General features: G+C 44.2%; 1 protein-coding gene across 2 annotated transcripts in view; it reads right to left on the bottom strand.

The window, feature by feature from the left end:
* The window catches only part of WDR17 (WD repeat domain 17), a 72,403-nt gene that overhangs the window by 51,594 nt on the left and 5,642 nt on the right, over positions 1-15,167 (bottom strand). Inside the window, exons 2-4 of one of the 2 annotated variants that reach the window (XM_084878328.1) lie at positions 10,670-10,790; positions 4,197-4,325; positions 2,139-2,322 (exon numbers count right to left, since the gene is read on the bottom strand). In XM_084878328.1, the coding sequence (XP_084734454.1) occupies positions 2,139-2,322; positions 4,197-4,325; positions 10,670-10,735 (379 nt within the window). In that variant the 5' untranslated portion in view covers positions 10,736-10,790. The remainder of the gene's footprint in view (positions 1-2,138; positions 2,323-4,196; positions 4,326-10,669; positions 10,791-15,167) is intronic. The other variant, XM_084878329.1, reaches the window with a different exon arrangement.

Here is a 15,167-nt window from a genome sequence, read left to right as displayed (position 1 = left end):
CAGCTGGCCGATGTTTCTCTCTCATCGATGTTTCTAACTCTCTATCCCTCTCCCTTCCTCTCTGTAAAAATCAATAAAATATATTTTTTAAAAATAAACAATACTGGGAAATCTGGGCGGGTCTGTGGTTGTTGGAGAAACACACAGGACTCGAAAAACATGAAAAATCTTGATTGAGGCAATCGATGGCTTTTATAATTTTTTAAATTTCCCACCTGAGCATATGTTTTTATTGATTTTTAGAGAGGAAAGGGGAGAGAGAGAAAGAGAGAGAGAGAGAGAGAGAGAGAGAGAGAGAGAGAGAGAGAGAGAGAGAGAAAGAGAGAAACATCAACTGGTTGCTCCATGGGGTTGAACCTGCAACTGAAGGATGTGCCCAAACCGGGAATCCAGGCTGCTTCCTCTTGGTGCATGGGGGGCCATGCCACCAGCTGAGCCACCGGTGGGCTCCATGCTTTTATACATCACAAAGCTTGCACCAAAAGGAAGTTGGCTTTCCGGATTCATGTATGGAAAGCCTTAAGGGCAAGTTTTACTTGCATCAATGGAAGCTCACTGAAAATTCAGATACCTTTAAATATTCACAGATTACAGCAAATTACTAATACTGAAGTTCACTGGCTGTGGTAAGTAAAAATAGTAAGTAGGGAGTATGAAACTGGAAATAAAATTTGCACTTTTCTAGTTGAAAAATCAACCTTGTTTGGCAAATATTTTAAAAAATTTGAATATATTTTATTGATTTTTTTACAGAAAGGAAGGGAGAGGGATAGAGAGTTAGAAACATCAATGGGAGAGAAACATCGATCAGCTGCCTGCTGCACACCTCCTATTGGAGAGGTGCCCACAACCAAGGTACATGCCCTTGACTGGAATTGAACTTGGGACCTTTCAGTCCACAGGTTGACACTATCCACTGAGCCAAACCAGTTGGGGCTCAGCAAATATTTTAAAAATAAAATTTACATAATGAAACTGGTATATTTTACCAGTATTTTCAACATTCCTAATGGCCTACATTTGAAAGACAAGGAAAAAGCAATAAGCGAAATATGTTGAACGTATCCGAAGACTCCAACGGGCATAACTATTATTTTGGAAGCAAGACTGACCTATCATGGCCTATGGGGTCTCAGCATTGTCACTGCACACGGGAAAGAATGCCATAAAGAACCCTTAAGCAAGACAAAGTTAGTGACACTGTCACTTCTCCGTGATCTCCCCCACAGTCGTCATCAGAATGTTTCAGGGGAGAAGTCAAATGTGGAAAATGTATCCAGCAGTAGCTTCCAGATTCATAATCACTAACTGAGCCACACATGGTGCTCAGCAAGAGGCTGCCTTATTGTGACATTTAATGGGGAGGCAGGGTGCCCTAACCTCACCATGATGGCAGGGTCTGATTGTAGTGGGAGGAGCGGTGTAGTGATACTGTTCGCTTCACTGAGCCCCCCCGGTGTGAACCAGGGCCTGCCACCTTGACCTGGAGGACAGAAACCCGTCCAGCAGGGCATTCGGATTGGAACGGAGCAATGCTTAGGCAAGGCCAATTGTCCCTTTAAGAAAATCTTATCTAATTATTTTTATATTTACCGGGTCCGGCAAAAGCAGGCTAACATTGTGAGTATGCAAAACAGAGTTACTCTTATATTATTAGTCATTACCTAGTGTAATGTCCTGTTTCCCCGAAAATAAGACAGTGTCTTATATTAATTTTTTCTCCCAAAGTTACGCTAGGTCTTATTTTCAGGGGATGTCTTATCTTTCCATGCGCTAGGTCTTAATTTCGGAGGATGTCTTATTTTCGGGGAAACACGGTAGTTTAGGTACCAGCATCTGTAAACTACCTTTCCCACACCCTGTGTTTTGGAGACGTTCGTGTTTTATTTAAACAAAGTGACGTGGTATGTACTGGTGCTAATGGTCCGGTGGACTGAGTGTCATTTCTCATGGGATTCCGTGTCCGTTGAGTGCACACGCACACACACAGCAAGGAGCCAGGGCGTGAGCGGTAGCCCTTGTGCAGCTGCCCAGGAGAGAGCTGGGCTCCTTCAGAGCCTGAGCTCCCCAAAATAAAACCCTCTGCCCGCTGAAATACACACGTCCCATTCCATGACACATCCCCGCTCCAAAGATACCTTTTGTGTGGTTGAGCTTAGCAATGACTTTTTGTTCTGCCACATTCCAAATGATCACTAAGTTATCGGAACTGCCACTCGCAAAGAGATCGGGGTTATGTGGACACCAAGAGAGAGCTGTGATAGTTTTTTTGTGTTCGGACATAATTGCGTGGAGTTTAAATTCATTATAACGGTGATCCAACTAAAAGAAATACATAAATAAAACATTTCAGTGCTTCTTTTCAGATCGTACACTTTCCATCAACCACATTTTCACAAGCTACCTCGATGAAAATGAGCAGATCTCTCATAACAAAATATGAACACATTTTTCAAACCTTGGTCTACTTTCGGGTATATTCGATCAGCTGACAGAAACTACTTTGAAAAAAAATATGAGAGAATTGAAATGAAATGTATCAATTTTAAAAGCAAGTAAAAATAAATGATGTACATTGAAATATGCATAACTGAATTTTTATCATATTTTATAGCTATATCTATTTATGAGGAACACACTCTTCATCTCAAAGTATTTTTAATGCAATGTTTCACTTATATTTAAATAAAAACAGGTAAATAAACCGACTCTCATTATTACATTAGTAAGATGTGCAAAGTCTTTGAAGCAATGAACCTATTTTAGATCATTGTTTTTGGATGGGGCATATACTGTGTTCTTATATGGACAAAAGGAATTGCCTAATTTTCCTATTCCCTTAATAAATGTGCCATTCATTAGTGAGCCAATCGATCTTTTATCATTGTTGACATATTTGGGATTATATTGTGTCATTTTATTATTTCTCCTTTAACATACAATGAACTTTTCACATTGTTATTGGGGGTTTTACTGGTCATTATTACGTTAGTTACTTATTATCCCAATCTTTGTTTAACGATGCAGTCACAGGAAAATCCTGACTGCTAATGTGATATTGAACACCCTACCTCGGGACCCAGATTGGCCAGTATCATTTGGCTGCATTTTCTTCCTGGTCCACTCTGCCCTTGTCTCTCCACCATGGCCAAACCATTTCTGCTGGAGGGCCTCTGCATGCAGCCCCTGGGCCATGATGCCCTCCTCCCCTACTTGCCCACAGGTGTCCCTTCCCCTGCCCAAGTCCCAGTTCAAAAACACCTCTTCAGAGACCTGTTTTCTGACCAAGGCGTGGCTCAGTGGATAGAGTGTCAGCCTGTGGACTGAAGGGTCCCAGGTTCGATTCCGGCCAACGGCATGTACTTTGGTTGCAGGCACATCCCCAGCAGGGAGTGTGCAGGAGGCAGCTGATGGGTGCTTCTCTCTCATCGGTGTTTCTAACTCTCTATTTCTCTCCCTTTCTCTCTGTAGAAAATCAGTAAAATATATTAAAAACACACACACACACACACACACACACAAAAAAAAAAACCCTCATGCCCCTTCCCAGAAATGGGCCCATGTCTTTCTATAACCTTTAAAATGGATCTATAACGCACATTGAATGTTATATTTGCTTCATTATGATCTGATATCTGTATATATTGAGCTTGCTGCCGTCTTCCATGTGGGGGATGGTGGGTGGGAAACTGTGAGTTCTATGGGAGCTGCACTTTCCACTGATCTGTTGTTCCCCTCAGTCATGCGCTCACTGGTTGGTTCACGTATGTGCCCTGACTAGGGACTGAGCCCTCAACCTTGGCACTTGAGACGAAGCTGCAACCAGCCGAGCTGATGGACCCGGGCTGACATTGCCATACGTTCGAGAAATGCGCCCCACAAACCCCTATCTGCACTGCGGGAAACTCATCAGTGTCTAGATTAATTAACACCGTTATTTCCAAAATTTCAATAGATGACATTATTAGCAATTGCAAGGAAATTTACTTGAAAATAAAGCAACATTTCCCCCCCACTTTTAACTGAAATGAGTTGGTGTTTCGGGATTTAAAGAAATCACTTAGGAAACACTGAGTGAGACTCTGCCGGATGCAGGAGTGCGTGGTAACGTGAGAACCGGACGATGGGGAAGATGCTCCTGACTTACCTGGTCCCCGCCCCGATGAGAGAGACGCCGGGTGGAGGCGGGCACCTACCTGGTACACGTAGATGGCCAGGGTGGCGCAGTAGGCAAACCTGTCCCCACTGGCCGCGCACACGTCCTTGTTCCAGGGCTGGCACCCGGCGGCCAGCAGCCCCACCTGCCGCACCCGGGACATGCTGGCCTGGGGACAGAACGGGGGGGAGGGTCCGTTACTGTCATCCCGAAATGACCTTCCTCTCCATCGTATGTCGCCGTCTCCCTCCATCCTCACCTCTCGGCCCTGAAGCAGTGTTCTGCTATTGCCACCCATCTCGATGGGCACGTGCAGAGAACAGAGTTTAAATCCGCACGTGTCTACGCACACCAAGGCAGGCCGCTTCCGTCAGGGCAGCAGGAGGCTGTCACAGGCTACGGGACAGGGACATGGGCCAGGGGCTGGGGAGCACGGGGAGTGAGGGGCCTTCTGTGGAACGGAGGGTGCACATCCCCCCTCCGATACCTCTGGGGAGGCCCTGGTGGTGCCAGGCGCAGGGAGCTTCCCAAGCAGAAACATACAGATACTTTTATACATTTTTATTGATGTCAGAGAGGAAGGGAGGGAGGGAGGGAGGGAGGGAGAGAGAGAGAGAGAGAGAGAGAGAGAGAGAGAGAGAGAGAGAGAGAGAGAAAGAGAGAAACATCCATGGTGAGAGAGAATCACGGATCGCCTGCCTCCTGCACGGCCCACACTGGGGATGGAGCCTGCAACCCGGGCCTGTGCCCTGACCAGGAATCCAACCCTGACCCCCTGGTTCCTAGGTTGGCCCTCAACTACTGAGCCACATCGGCTGGGCAGAAATATACAGATTTTTAAGTAAAACAAACATACATTTTTATGTAAAATGTACCAATTTTTAAAAAGGGGCAATTCATTCAAGGCATCAAATTCAAATGTAAAACTCTGAGCCAGCATCGGGAGGAAGGTGGTGTTTGTCACAGAACTCCAGCATCTTCACCCGGACACTATGTTCCTACACAAACGCCTGCACTGCACAGGGAGAGCTGGAGCTGGGAACAGGGGCCGGAGGGAGCCGAGACGCAGATCACATACCGTGTGTGAGTGTGGGGATCTCTGCGTCTGTCTGTCTGTCGGTCTGTCCGTGGCTGCAGGTGTGGGGCCACAGTGTCCTGTGACCTCGCTTCTCTTGTGAATGAGAAGAGTTGTCCACTTTCTGTTCCTTCGGGTTTTACTGCTTTAGGCCCAAGTGAGGACTTCTGACTGCTTACATGCCTGACTAGAAACTAGAAGCCCCTCAGCTCCATTTTTATGGGTTAAAATCAAATAAATTACTCTGAAATCCATGCTCATATATTTTTACTTTAACTATCAGTGTATCCTAATTTACTACTTCTTAATTTTCATAGAGAATGGAAACATTTTGTTTTGTCATGTAATGTGTATGCCCTTTCAATCTCAGGGTTCACCAACTTAGGTCCTTCCTAAACTCACAGCTGAATGATCATCCACAGCAGCCATGGAAATACTGCATAGGACAAAAAAATGAAAAAAGTATTTTATTTAAAAAATCTAACCTTTTCAGTGAAATATTTAAAATGAATTATTAAATATGAATACTATGACTTTTAAATCTGAGTTATATATTTAACCTGGAAGTATTTGAAATTTCCAGGTTATTTCCCGACAGTATTATTATAAGATATATTTGGCACATAGCACTGTGTAGCCTTTATGAAGTGATGCCTAGAGTCTCTGAGGAGATACAGTTTCTGTCATCTCTGTGGTTGGCATGAATCGGCCAGGGGAATGGACCAGCACTCCTGGAAGCAGATCTGCTCAGCCGTGGTCCATCTGAAACATGCACCTGCCTATTAAATAGGAATCCCGTAGAATGTCCCACGGCCCGAAGATAGACTTCACATTAGGTGCCAGGTAATCATGTGCTTCAGAAAAACAGTGTAGCCTTGTCTCTCTCTATGCTACAATACCTTTCATTTCTATTTGAACCACTTACGGAACTGCACGTCTGCTCTAGGGACGTGTTGCTCAGAACTATGTCTTTGTGGCCGATACAACGCATGCCCTGGGAGCTGGGGCGCCGGGTGGGCAGCTCATGGCGAAGCAGAGGGAGAAAGGCTTTGGGAGGAGGAACGCCCGAGCTGCCAAATGCTGGTGTCAGGAGCCAGCAACCACAGCCCTGCGGAGGGATGGCGTGTATTTCTCCAGCCTGAGGACAATGTTAAATCAAACACACACACACTCACATACATGCTCACACACTCACATACACTCACACACTCATACACACACACTCACATACACTCACACACTCATACACACACACTCACACACACACTCACATACACTCACACACTCATACACACACACTCACACACACACTCACATACACTATCACACCCATACACATACACTCACACACACACACACACTCACATATACTCACACACACACTCACATACATTCTCACACACTCACATACACTCACACACTCATACACACACACTCACACACACAGACACTCACATACACTATCACACCCATACACATACACTCACATACACTCACACACATACTCACATACATTCACACACACCTTTGCACACACTCACACACACTCACAACTTCACACACACATCCACTCACCTTTGCACACACTCACACACACATACACACTCACAACTACTCACAGACACCTTCACACACACATACATTCACATACACACTCAAGACACTCAGACACATATTTACACACATACCCATACTCACAAACAACACTCACAGACACTTTCACGAAGTCACACACAGTCTCTCACTCACACTCACACTGTAATTGCAGTGAAGATGCTTTGCACAGTAAGTATATGAAACGCAAAGTGACGAGTGTACTTTCATTAATTTCACGCTATGAGAGCTCACTTTAGAAAATGCAAGAGTATTATGAAATAAAATGATCACAATAACATTTAAAACACAGCTATTTAGTTATAACCCTGACAAAAAAATAAAACGTTACAACTAAGTTAAAATCAAGTTTGCGTATGTGTCTGTGAGACTGTAGATGTACATATGCCATAAGCAAGAATCCCATCAATGTGTATCAGGGAAAGGCCAATGTGGTGCTCTAAAGATCAAACTCACGCCTGTATGCGAGTTTTCAAACACCACAAATCTCCATTACAATTTTTAACTCAAAAATACATCTTGTGAATATTTAAAACACAACCTACTGACAGGTTTGCCACGCTGCACGCTGATTATACAGGGTGTAAATCCACATACACCTCACCTGAAAAGTAACAGCTGGGTTTTGGGAGAAAATAAAAGTCACTATTCAAGTGCACGTTTTCATTATTTAGGGTAGAATCTTTCTTTCTCGTGTAGGTCTGGATAAGAGCTGATGGAGACCTGAGCCGGGAGAAGCTCACGCTCATGAAGACAATGTGGTAATTTTAGGGTCACACCGTGCCTGCAACAGCTACTACCCTGGAACAGCTCAGAACCAGAAACTCATCTGTAAAGGCCGGGGTGTCAGCAAAGGGCAGCCCTGAGCTGGGGGTGGGAGGAGGGGCTTGAATCCTCACACTCTCCATGAGCTGCCCCAGAGACACCATAAGGGGAAACATGTTTTCATAAAAAGCATTTTTTTTTCTTGGTCTCTGACACTCTTTTCCCCAAATTAGATGACCATTCATGTCCCTTCCCAATGAGGAAATATGGACGGTGCTGGAAACTAAACCTCCTGTTCCAACATCAGAAATGCACTATGACATTTAAAATGCATGGACATAATACAAAGGATGCTGGCATTGCAGAGTGTGTGTGTGTGTGTGTCCAGGGGGATTGGAGTATGTGTTAAACTCATAAACGGAAACATTTTATGATTTGCAGTAGGACTGGAATTCTCAATCTCAAACCTGCAGAATGCTCAGCTTTCACAGTCTGGGGGGTTTTCTCCAGAGTTACATATTAACTGGCTCCAGAGCTGTTTACCAATTTGGTTCACAGCTGAAGAAAAATAATTCTAAAAAGTAGGCAAGAGGCTTTTAAATGGCTGAAGATTTACAGTGAAAGAGATAATTAAGCAAAACGAGAAGAAATAAACCAAAGAACTTATATCCTTACTAGAGGCCCAGTGCACAAAATTTGTGAAAGGGTGGGGGATCTCCAATCTGGGACCCTTCGAGGGATGTTCAACTGCCCAGGATTGGATCTAAATGGGCAGTCGGACATCCCTCTCACAATCCAGGACTGCTGGCTCCCAACTGCTTGCCTGCCTGCCTTCCTGATTGCCCCTAACCGCTTCTGCCTGCCAGCCTGATCACCCCCTAAACACTCCCTGGGGAAACTACAGGAAAATGTTCCACTCATTAATGAAAAAATGTATCCATTAATTGCCTTAATTTGAATAATTTATAATTCATTCATTAAAAGGGTAAAAAGTCTAAGAGAAATCATGTTATTCTAAACAAATCCATTTTAATAAGGTGCATTTTTAAAGAGCAGTTCTGTACTATTGCAATAATACATCTGGATAGTTATTTTCAACATACTATGCCAAAGTTGCCATAGTAACAATGCAAATCCTTTTGAAACTTAACTAATTGCCTAAAAATTTATCAAATGTAACATAGCCCTCTTCCTCAGAGAATTTTTGACATTTCCTTTTATAATATTACTAGAGGCCTGGTGCATAAATCCCCTCGGCCTGGCCTGCAGCCTCTCACAAACCCTTGGGGGATGTCAGACTGCCGGTTTCAGCCTGACCCCCACAGGCCAGGCCGAAAGACCCCACTAGTGCATGAATCTGTGCACAGAGCCAGTTTTGACCCAATCCCTGCAGGCCAGGCCGAGGGACCCTGGGCCTCGAGTCTATATATATAAAAGCCTAAGTGACGAAAGGATTGGTCGACTGGTCACTATGATGTGCCCTGACCACTAAGGGGCATACACTCAACGCAGAAGCTGCCCCCTGATGGTCAGTGCACTCTCACAGTGGGAGCGCCACTCAGCTGACCAACGGCGCCAGACTCAGGGCGCCCGGATGGCCGCTGCAGCCTGGAGACCACAGCAGGGCAGCAGCAAGCCTACTGAACGGTGGTGGCAGCAGGCACAATGGGGCCCGGGGTGACAGGAAGAGCAGGCAGAATGGCAGGAGGCGTTGGATTGATGGCTTTGGCCTGATCCCCACAGGCTACACCAAGGGACTCCACGGATGCATGAATCCATGCACCAGACCTCTAGTATGCATATAAGATCTTTGGTTAAGCTCTTTTTTCCCTCTCTGCTCCTCCCTTCATCAGTCAGTTCCATGTTCCCATGCCTGTGTGTCTGCCCCTTGGTGGTCAGTGCATGTCATGGTTATCGGTCAAACGATTGGTCGCTTAAGCTTTTATATATATAGATAGTATTATTATTATTATAGATATTATTATATGCATCTATTCATTGAATGCATTTCTCTATGAAAAATTATTTCATTGAAATTATTGCTATTTTTATATATTAACCTCATTAAAAAGAATTCTAGTTTTTCCAGGGTAGGTCAAAAGTAGGGTTACAGTTGTGAGTGTGCGAAACACAGAATTCTTGTATTATTATTTACTATTGTTTTATTTTCCATACAAACAACTGTAAAGCTATTTTGCCCCACTTTATATTTAAGCCTAAAGACAATCTGAAAACGCTAGGAATTCATCTTAAACCAGGATAGAAAAATGCCTTTTCCTCAATGTGCAATTAGGACTATTGGCACATATCTTCTTCTTACCTCTGCTTTTAAACCTATCAAATAAACACCTTACTTGCACTCAAAATTTGGCAATGCAAAATTGTCCATAATATAAATGATGTGGTAACACGAAACAATTACATGAGAAATAAGTCGCTGATGACACCTTACCATAATAGCAGTCAGCAGCTGTGTATCACTGCCGGTTGCCCAGGACCAAACCAGAGAGGGTTGGACCTGCATTACCACCATTTGCCCACCATCCAGAACTGAAATATCATTGCTGGCATGTACACATAAGGAACTGTTTGACATTGAAATTTGGTCTTAAAAGAACTGGTGGTCCAGAAAGAAGCTCACTACAGACTGATTCATATGCCTTTCAGCATAACGATTATTGCTTGTCTCATTTTCAATTCTTACAAGTATATTTCCAGTAGGACATGATCTCACTCATCTAGGGGAAATGGTGAACAAGATAGACTGATGGACAAGAACAGACCCAGAGATAAGGAGCCATGGGTCAGACTGTTGGACCTCAGAGGGAGGGTGGGGATAAAAGGGAGAGATCAACCAAAGGACTTATGTGCATACATATGAGCCTAACCAGTGGTCAAGGACAATAGAGGGGTGGGGTCATGAGTGGGGGTGGGGATGGGGGATTGGAATGGGGGGTTGAGGACAAATATGTGGTACCTTAATCAACAAAGAAATTTTAATTTAAAAAAAAGAAGAAAAAAAAGCATAAAATCATAACTACAACATAAATATGGCTTACTCTTTGCAGTCCTTCATACCAATCATCTTGCTCAAACCAACTGGAAATGTAAGTCATCCAAGCCATAGGCTGTTTCTACCTCAATCAAGGCAAACGGACCCTCGGCATCACAAGGCAGCACCTAAAGCGACAACAATGAGGTTCAGCCATGCAGCTCACAGCTCTGCCTCGAGGAAGGCTGCTCAGGACAAGAGGAGAGCGTGCACACACAGTTCAGTCACAGCAGAGTTAACTATTTCCAAGGAACAGTGTCTGTACAAATCATGCTAAACCAGAAAATGGACGCCAACATGCAACCAGGAAAAAATACATAAATCAATAATGTTATTGCACAGTAGCTGAGAAAATGCTGTATCAAATAGTTTATTTGGCTTACAGTTTTTATCCTAAAAATCTTAGTTTTAACTTTTGCAAGAAACAGGGGAGTTTCTACTAGAAGTTACTGAGTTAGCACAAAAACACACAAACTAGGAAGCAAAAAATTAGTTTCATTGTCACCCTTAGGAGTTGGACAGTCAGCTAGTTGGAAAGACAGCTGGAAGAAAGTTTCTAGGTTAACAGCTGTACGAGAACAAGGTCAGTCCTATAGATATATTTGCTTCCAGCTCAGCTGACTGCTAACCTCACACCTGAAATGGTTTACAGACAGCACAGGACTGAATGGAGTGCTAAGATGTTCAGCAGAGAATCAAAACCACACCCACTTGACTTCATTTTAGTTTTATTCACTTCCAGAAGAAGTTATCTACTAGCCATGCTAAAGAAGAGATTTCTTGGGAGTCCTGGGAGGATAGCTGAACTTGAAAATAGCCCCCCTAGCCGAAACCGGTTTGGCTCAGTGGATGGAGCGGCAGCTTGCGGACCGAAAGGTCCCGGGTTTGATTCCGGTCAAGGGCATATATCTTGGTTGCGGGCACATCCCCAGTAGAGGGTGTGCAAGAGGCAGCTGATCGATGATTCTCTCTCTTCGATGTTTCTAGCTCTCTAACCCTCTCTCTTCCTCTCTGTAAAAAAATTAATAAAATATATTTAAAAAGAAAATAGCCCCCCTAAAGCTTAGAGGCATCACCCACTGCTGTGGAGCAGGTTTTGTGTAATCTTGTCCTGGCCGAACTCATCAAACCCTCGCACCTCAGGGAAGGAACAAGACAGCTAGTTAAAAAGACAGCTGGAAGAAAGTTTCCAGGTTAACAGCTGTACGAGAACAAGGTCAGTCCTTTAGATCTATTTGCTTCCAGCTCAGCTGACTGCTAACCTCACACCTGGGGAGAGGAAAGGGGAGAGGAACGGAGAAGGGAGAGGGGTGGTGGTGGAAAGGAAAAAGAAAACCATCTGAATAATGTGAGTGTTCCATTTCTCATACCCCAAAGCAAACTAGCTGTTCTGACAGAGAGAGGAGAGAGAGGAGAGAGAGAGAGAGAGAGAGAGAGAGAGAGAGACAGACAGACAGACAGACAGACAGACAGACGTGTGTGGCATGTGAATGTCACTGGAGGTAAGTGAGAACAGCCTATGGCTGCAAGTTTATCACTGGGCCACGGCCCTCTCTGCAGAAGTCCTCTCCTTGCTCTCTAGAAATGTTGTCAATCCCACCTGCTTGAAGCCTCACAGAGGACATTCCAGGATGGGTACCACCGCCTGCTTAAGGTTTCCCCCTTGGCCCAGAATCACTCTTCCCCATCCCTGCCTCTGATCGCCTCTGACTGGCCTAGAGCCCTGGTGGGACAGTCAGAGGGGACGATGGGACTGGAAGAGAGGCACAGGGAGCGTACCCCTCCCTCCTGAAGGTGGTGCACAGGGTGCCGCAGACCCGGGATCGCCTGCCTGCCTCCTCTCATCAGAAATAACTCTCCTCTGGAGGAACTACAATTCGTGGAAGGCAGCTGTCAAAAGCACTATGTATGTCATTGCAATTCAGGCAATTCACCTACCCCACCTACATCAAAACCTCCATTAAAGTGTCAGAAGGAAGAGCTAGAGAGCAGGGACATGGTTTAAAAAGCATGCTTGGAATAGTAGTCAGAATGATTTCTCATTTTTGAAAGATTGTCATTTCGTTTGTCAGTTTCTTTTATTCCTTAGATTCCACATAGCAGTGAGATCTTGTGAACAAAAGTGATGCGGAGACATGGAAGCATGCAACAGAATGAGGATTCTCAGGGAGAAGGTGGGGGCAGGGAGGGAAGAGACCAACCAAAGAACTTATATGCACAAGCCATGGACAGACAACAGTGGGGTGAAGGCCTGGGAAGGGGGTGGGAGAGGGAGAGGGAAGACAATGGGGGGAAACATGGACATCTGTAATATTTTCAACAATAAAGACAAATTAAATAAATATATATATTTTTAGTTATAAATATATTTGTCCCCAGCTATGGTGGACAAGCATATATATTCTAGTTCATCCACTGAGAGCAACTAGAAAAGATGGATAAAATTATGAAAATTCTCAAAAGAAGTCCAAAGAGCCTAACCAAGCACCTTTTCATTGATGATGGGTTAGGGGTGGGGGTGCGGTGGATGCTACATTTTCTCCAACAGCATTTGCCTAAATAAAATACCGAGTAAGCTATGGAGAGCTTCTGGTAATGTCATGGGGCTGGAGGGGAAAATGACCTAATAATGGTGTCCTTTCAGCAAGAACCATCTGAGCCTACGTCTTAACCATCTGCACGCCATAAGTGTCTATAGATGCAAGCTCCTCCCCAGCCTGGGCCCTGGTCAGGGTGCATGCAAGAAGCAACCAATCGATGTGCTTCTCTCATATCGATGTTTCTCTCTCTTCCCTTTCTCTTCCACTCTCTCTAAAGATCAATAAAAAAATATCCTTCAGTGAGGATTAACAAAAAAATAAAAAAGAATATGCACCTGGGATCCAAAATACAACACTGTGCAATTTAAGGATGGCCATGGTCAGCCACAGTGGGTGCCTGTTAATGCCACACACCAAACAGATCCTCTGAGACGTTAGTCTACAGAGTCAGTGCTGTCACATCAAATCCCAGAATGGTCATTGTGGCGTGGGTGAGCAGATAAGCGGATTCTAAGCTTCATAAGGAGATGAAGTGGCCAGGAATAGGCGAGGCAGTCTTGCAGAAGAGGAGCAAAGCTGAAAATGTGTGTTCTCGCTCACCATACTGACCACAGAGCTGTAGCAGCTCAGACTGTGGCGGGGATACAAGGCTGCACAGCTGATCACCAGCACAGAATTTGATTCCAGAGGAGATCCCTGCATAGTGTTCACTGATATATTACGTCAGCTGGGGAAAGAAGAGACTTTTCAATAACTGCTTGTGGGTCAACGGAATACCCTTCTGGAAAAATAAGTAAAACATCTTAATCCCACTCTTACATAATGCAAAGAGGCACCACACATAATCTTATACACACAGACACACACATCAACATTGAAAACCAGCAGCACGATTCACCATAGCTAAGGTTTGGAAACAGCCTATGTGCCCATCAGCAGGTGAATGGATTAAAAAGCTGTGGTGCATCTACACAATGGAATACTATGCTGTAGTAAAAAAAAAAAAAAAAAAAAAAAGAAGGAATTCTTACCATTGGCAACGGCATGGATGAAACTGGAGAGCATTATGCTAAGCAAAATAAGCCCGTCAGAGAAATATAAGTATCACATGATCCCACTCATGTGTGGAATATAAGGAACAACATATACTGATGAACAAAACAGATCCAGAGACAGAGAAGCATCGATCAGATGCTCAAACCTCAGAGGGAAGGCAGGGGAGGGGAGGGGGTAAGAGGGAGAGATCAACCAAAGAACTTGTATGCATGCATATGAGCCTGCATGGACTCGGACACCAGGGGAGGGGGGAGGGCATGAGTGGGGAGGTGGCAGGGGGGCCAACAGGGTTATAAGGACACAGATGTAATAAGTTAATCAATAAGGAAACAATTAAAAAACAAAAAAAAAGAAACTTAAAAGAATACAGACTACAAGGTGAATAGCTAGCTAATTAATAGTTGAGAATTTGTTAGGTATTTATATTTTCTAAAATTATAATAATCACTCCTCAGTTCATTTATTCAACAAATACTTATTGAGCACCAATTATGTGCCAGTCAGGCACTGAAGATAAAGCACTGTGCAAGCAGATAAAAGCCTGCCCTTCCATAGTTTTCCAGGGAAAAGGGTAAGCAATCATAGAAATAGAGCCGACACTATCATAATTTTTTTTTAATACCAAGTATATATTGTTATTGATTTCAGAGAGGAAAGGAGAGAGAGAGAGAGAGAGAGAGAGAGAGAGAGAGAGAGAGAGAGATCAATGATGAGAGAGAATCATTGATTGGCTGCCTCCTGCATGCTCTCTACTGGGGATCGAGCCCACAACTCGGGTATGTGCCCTTGGCCGGAATCAAACCGGGGACCCTTCAGTCTGCAGGCTGATGCTCTATCCACTGAGCCACACTGGCTAGGGCCAACACTATAATTTTTAAATTGTTGATTCTGAGCAAATATTTGGAGATG

The sequence above is a fragment of the Pipistrellus hanaki genome (assembly GCF_964339955.1).
Source record: "Pipistrellus hanaki genome assembly, chromosome: 3".
NCBI classification, from domain to species: Eukaryota; Metazoa; Chordata; class Mammalia; order Chiroptera; family Vespertilionidae; genus Pipistrellus; species Pipistrellus hanaki.
Note: the sequence above shows the minus strand (reverse complement) of the source record. Positions and strands in the feature narration are given on the sequence as shown.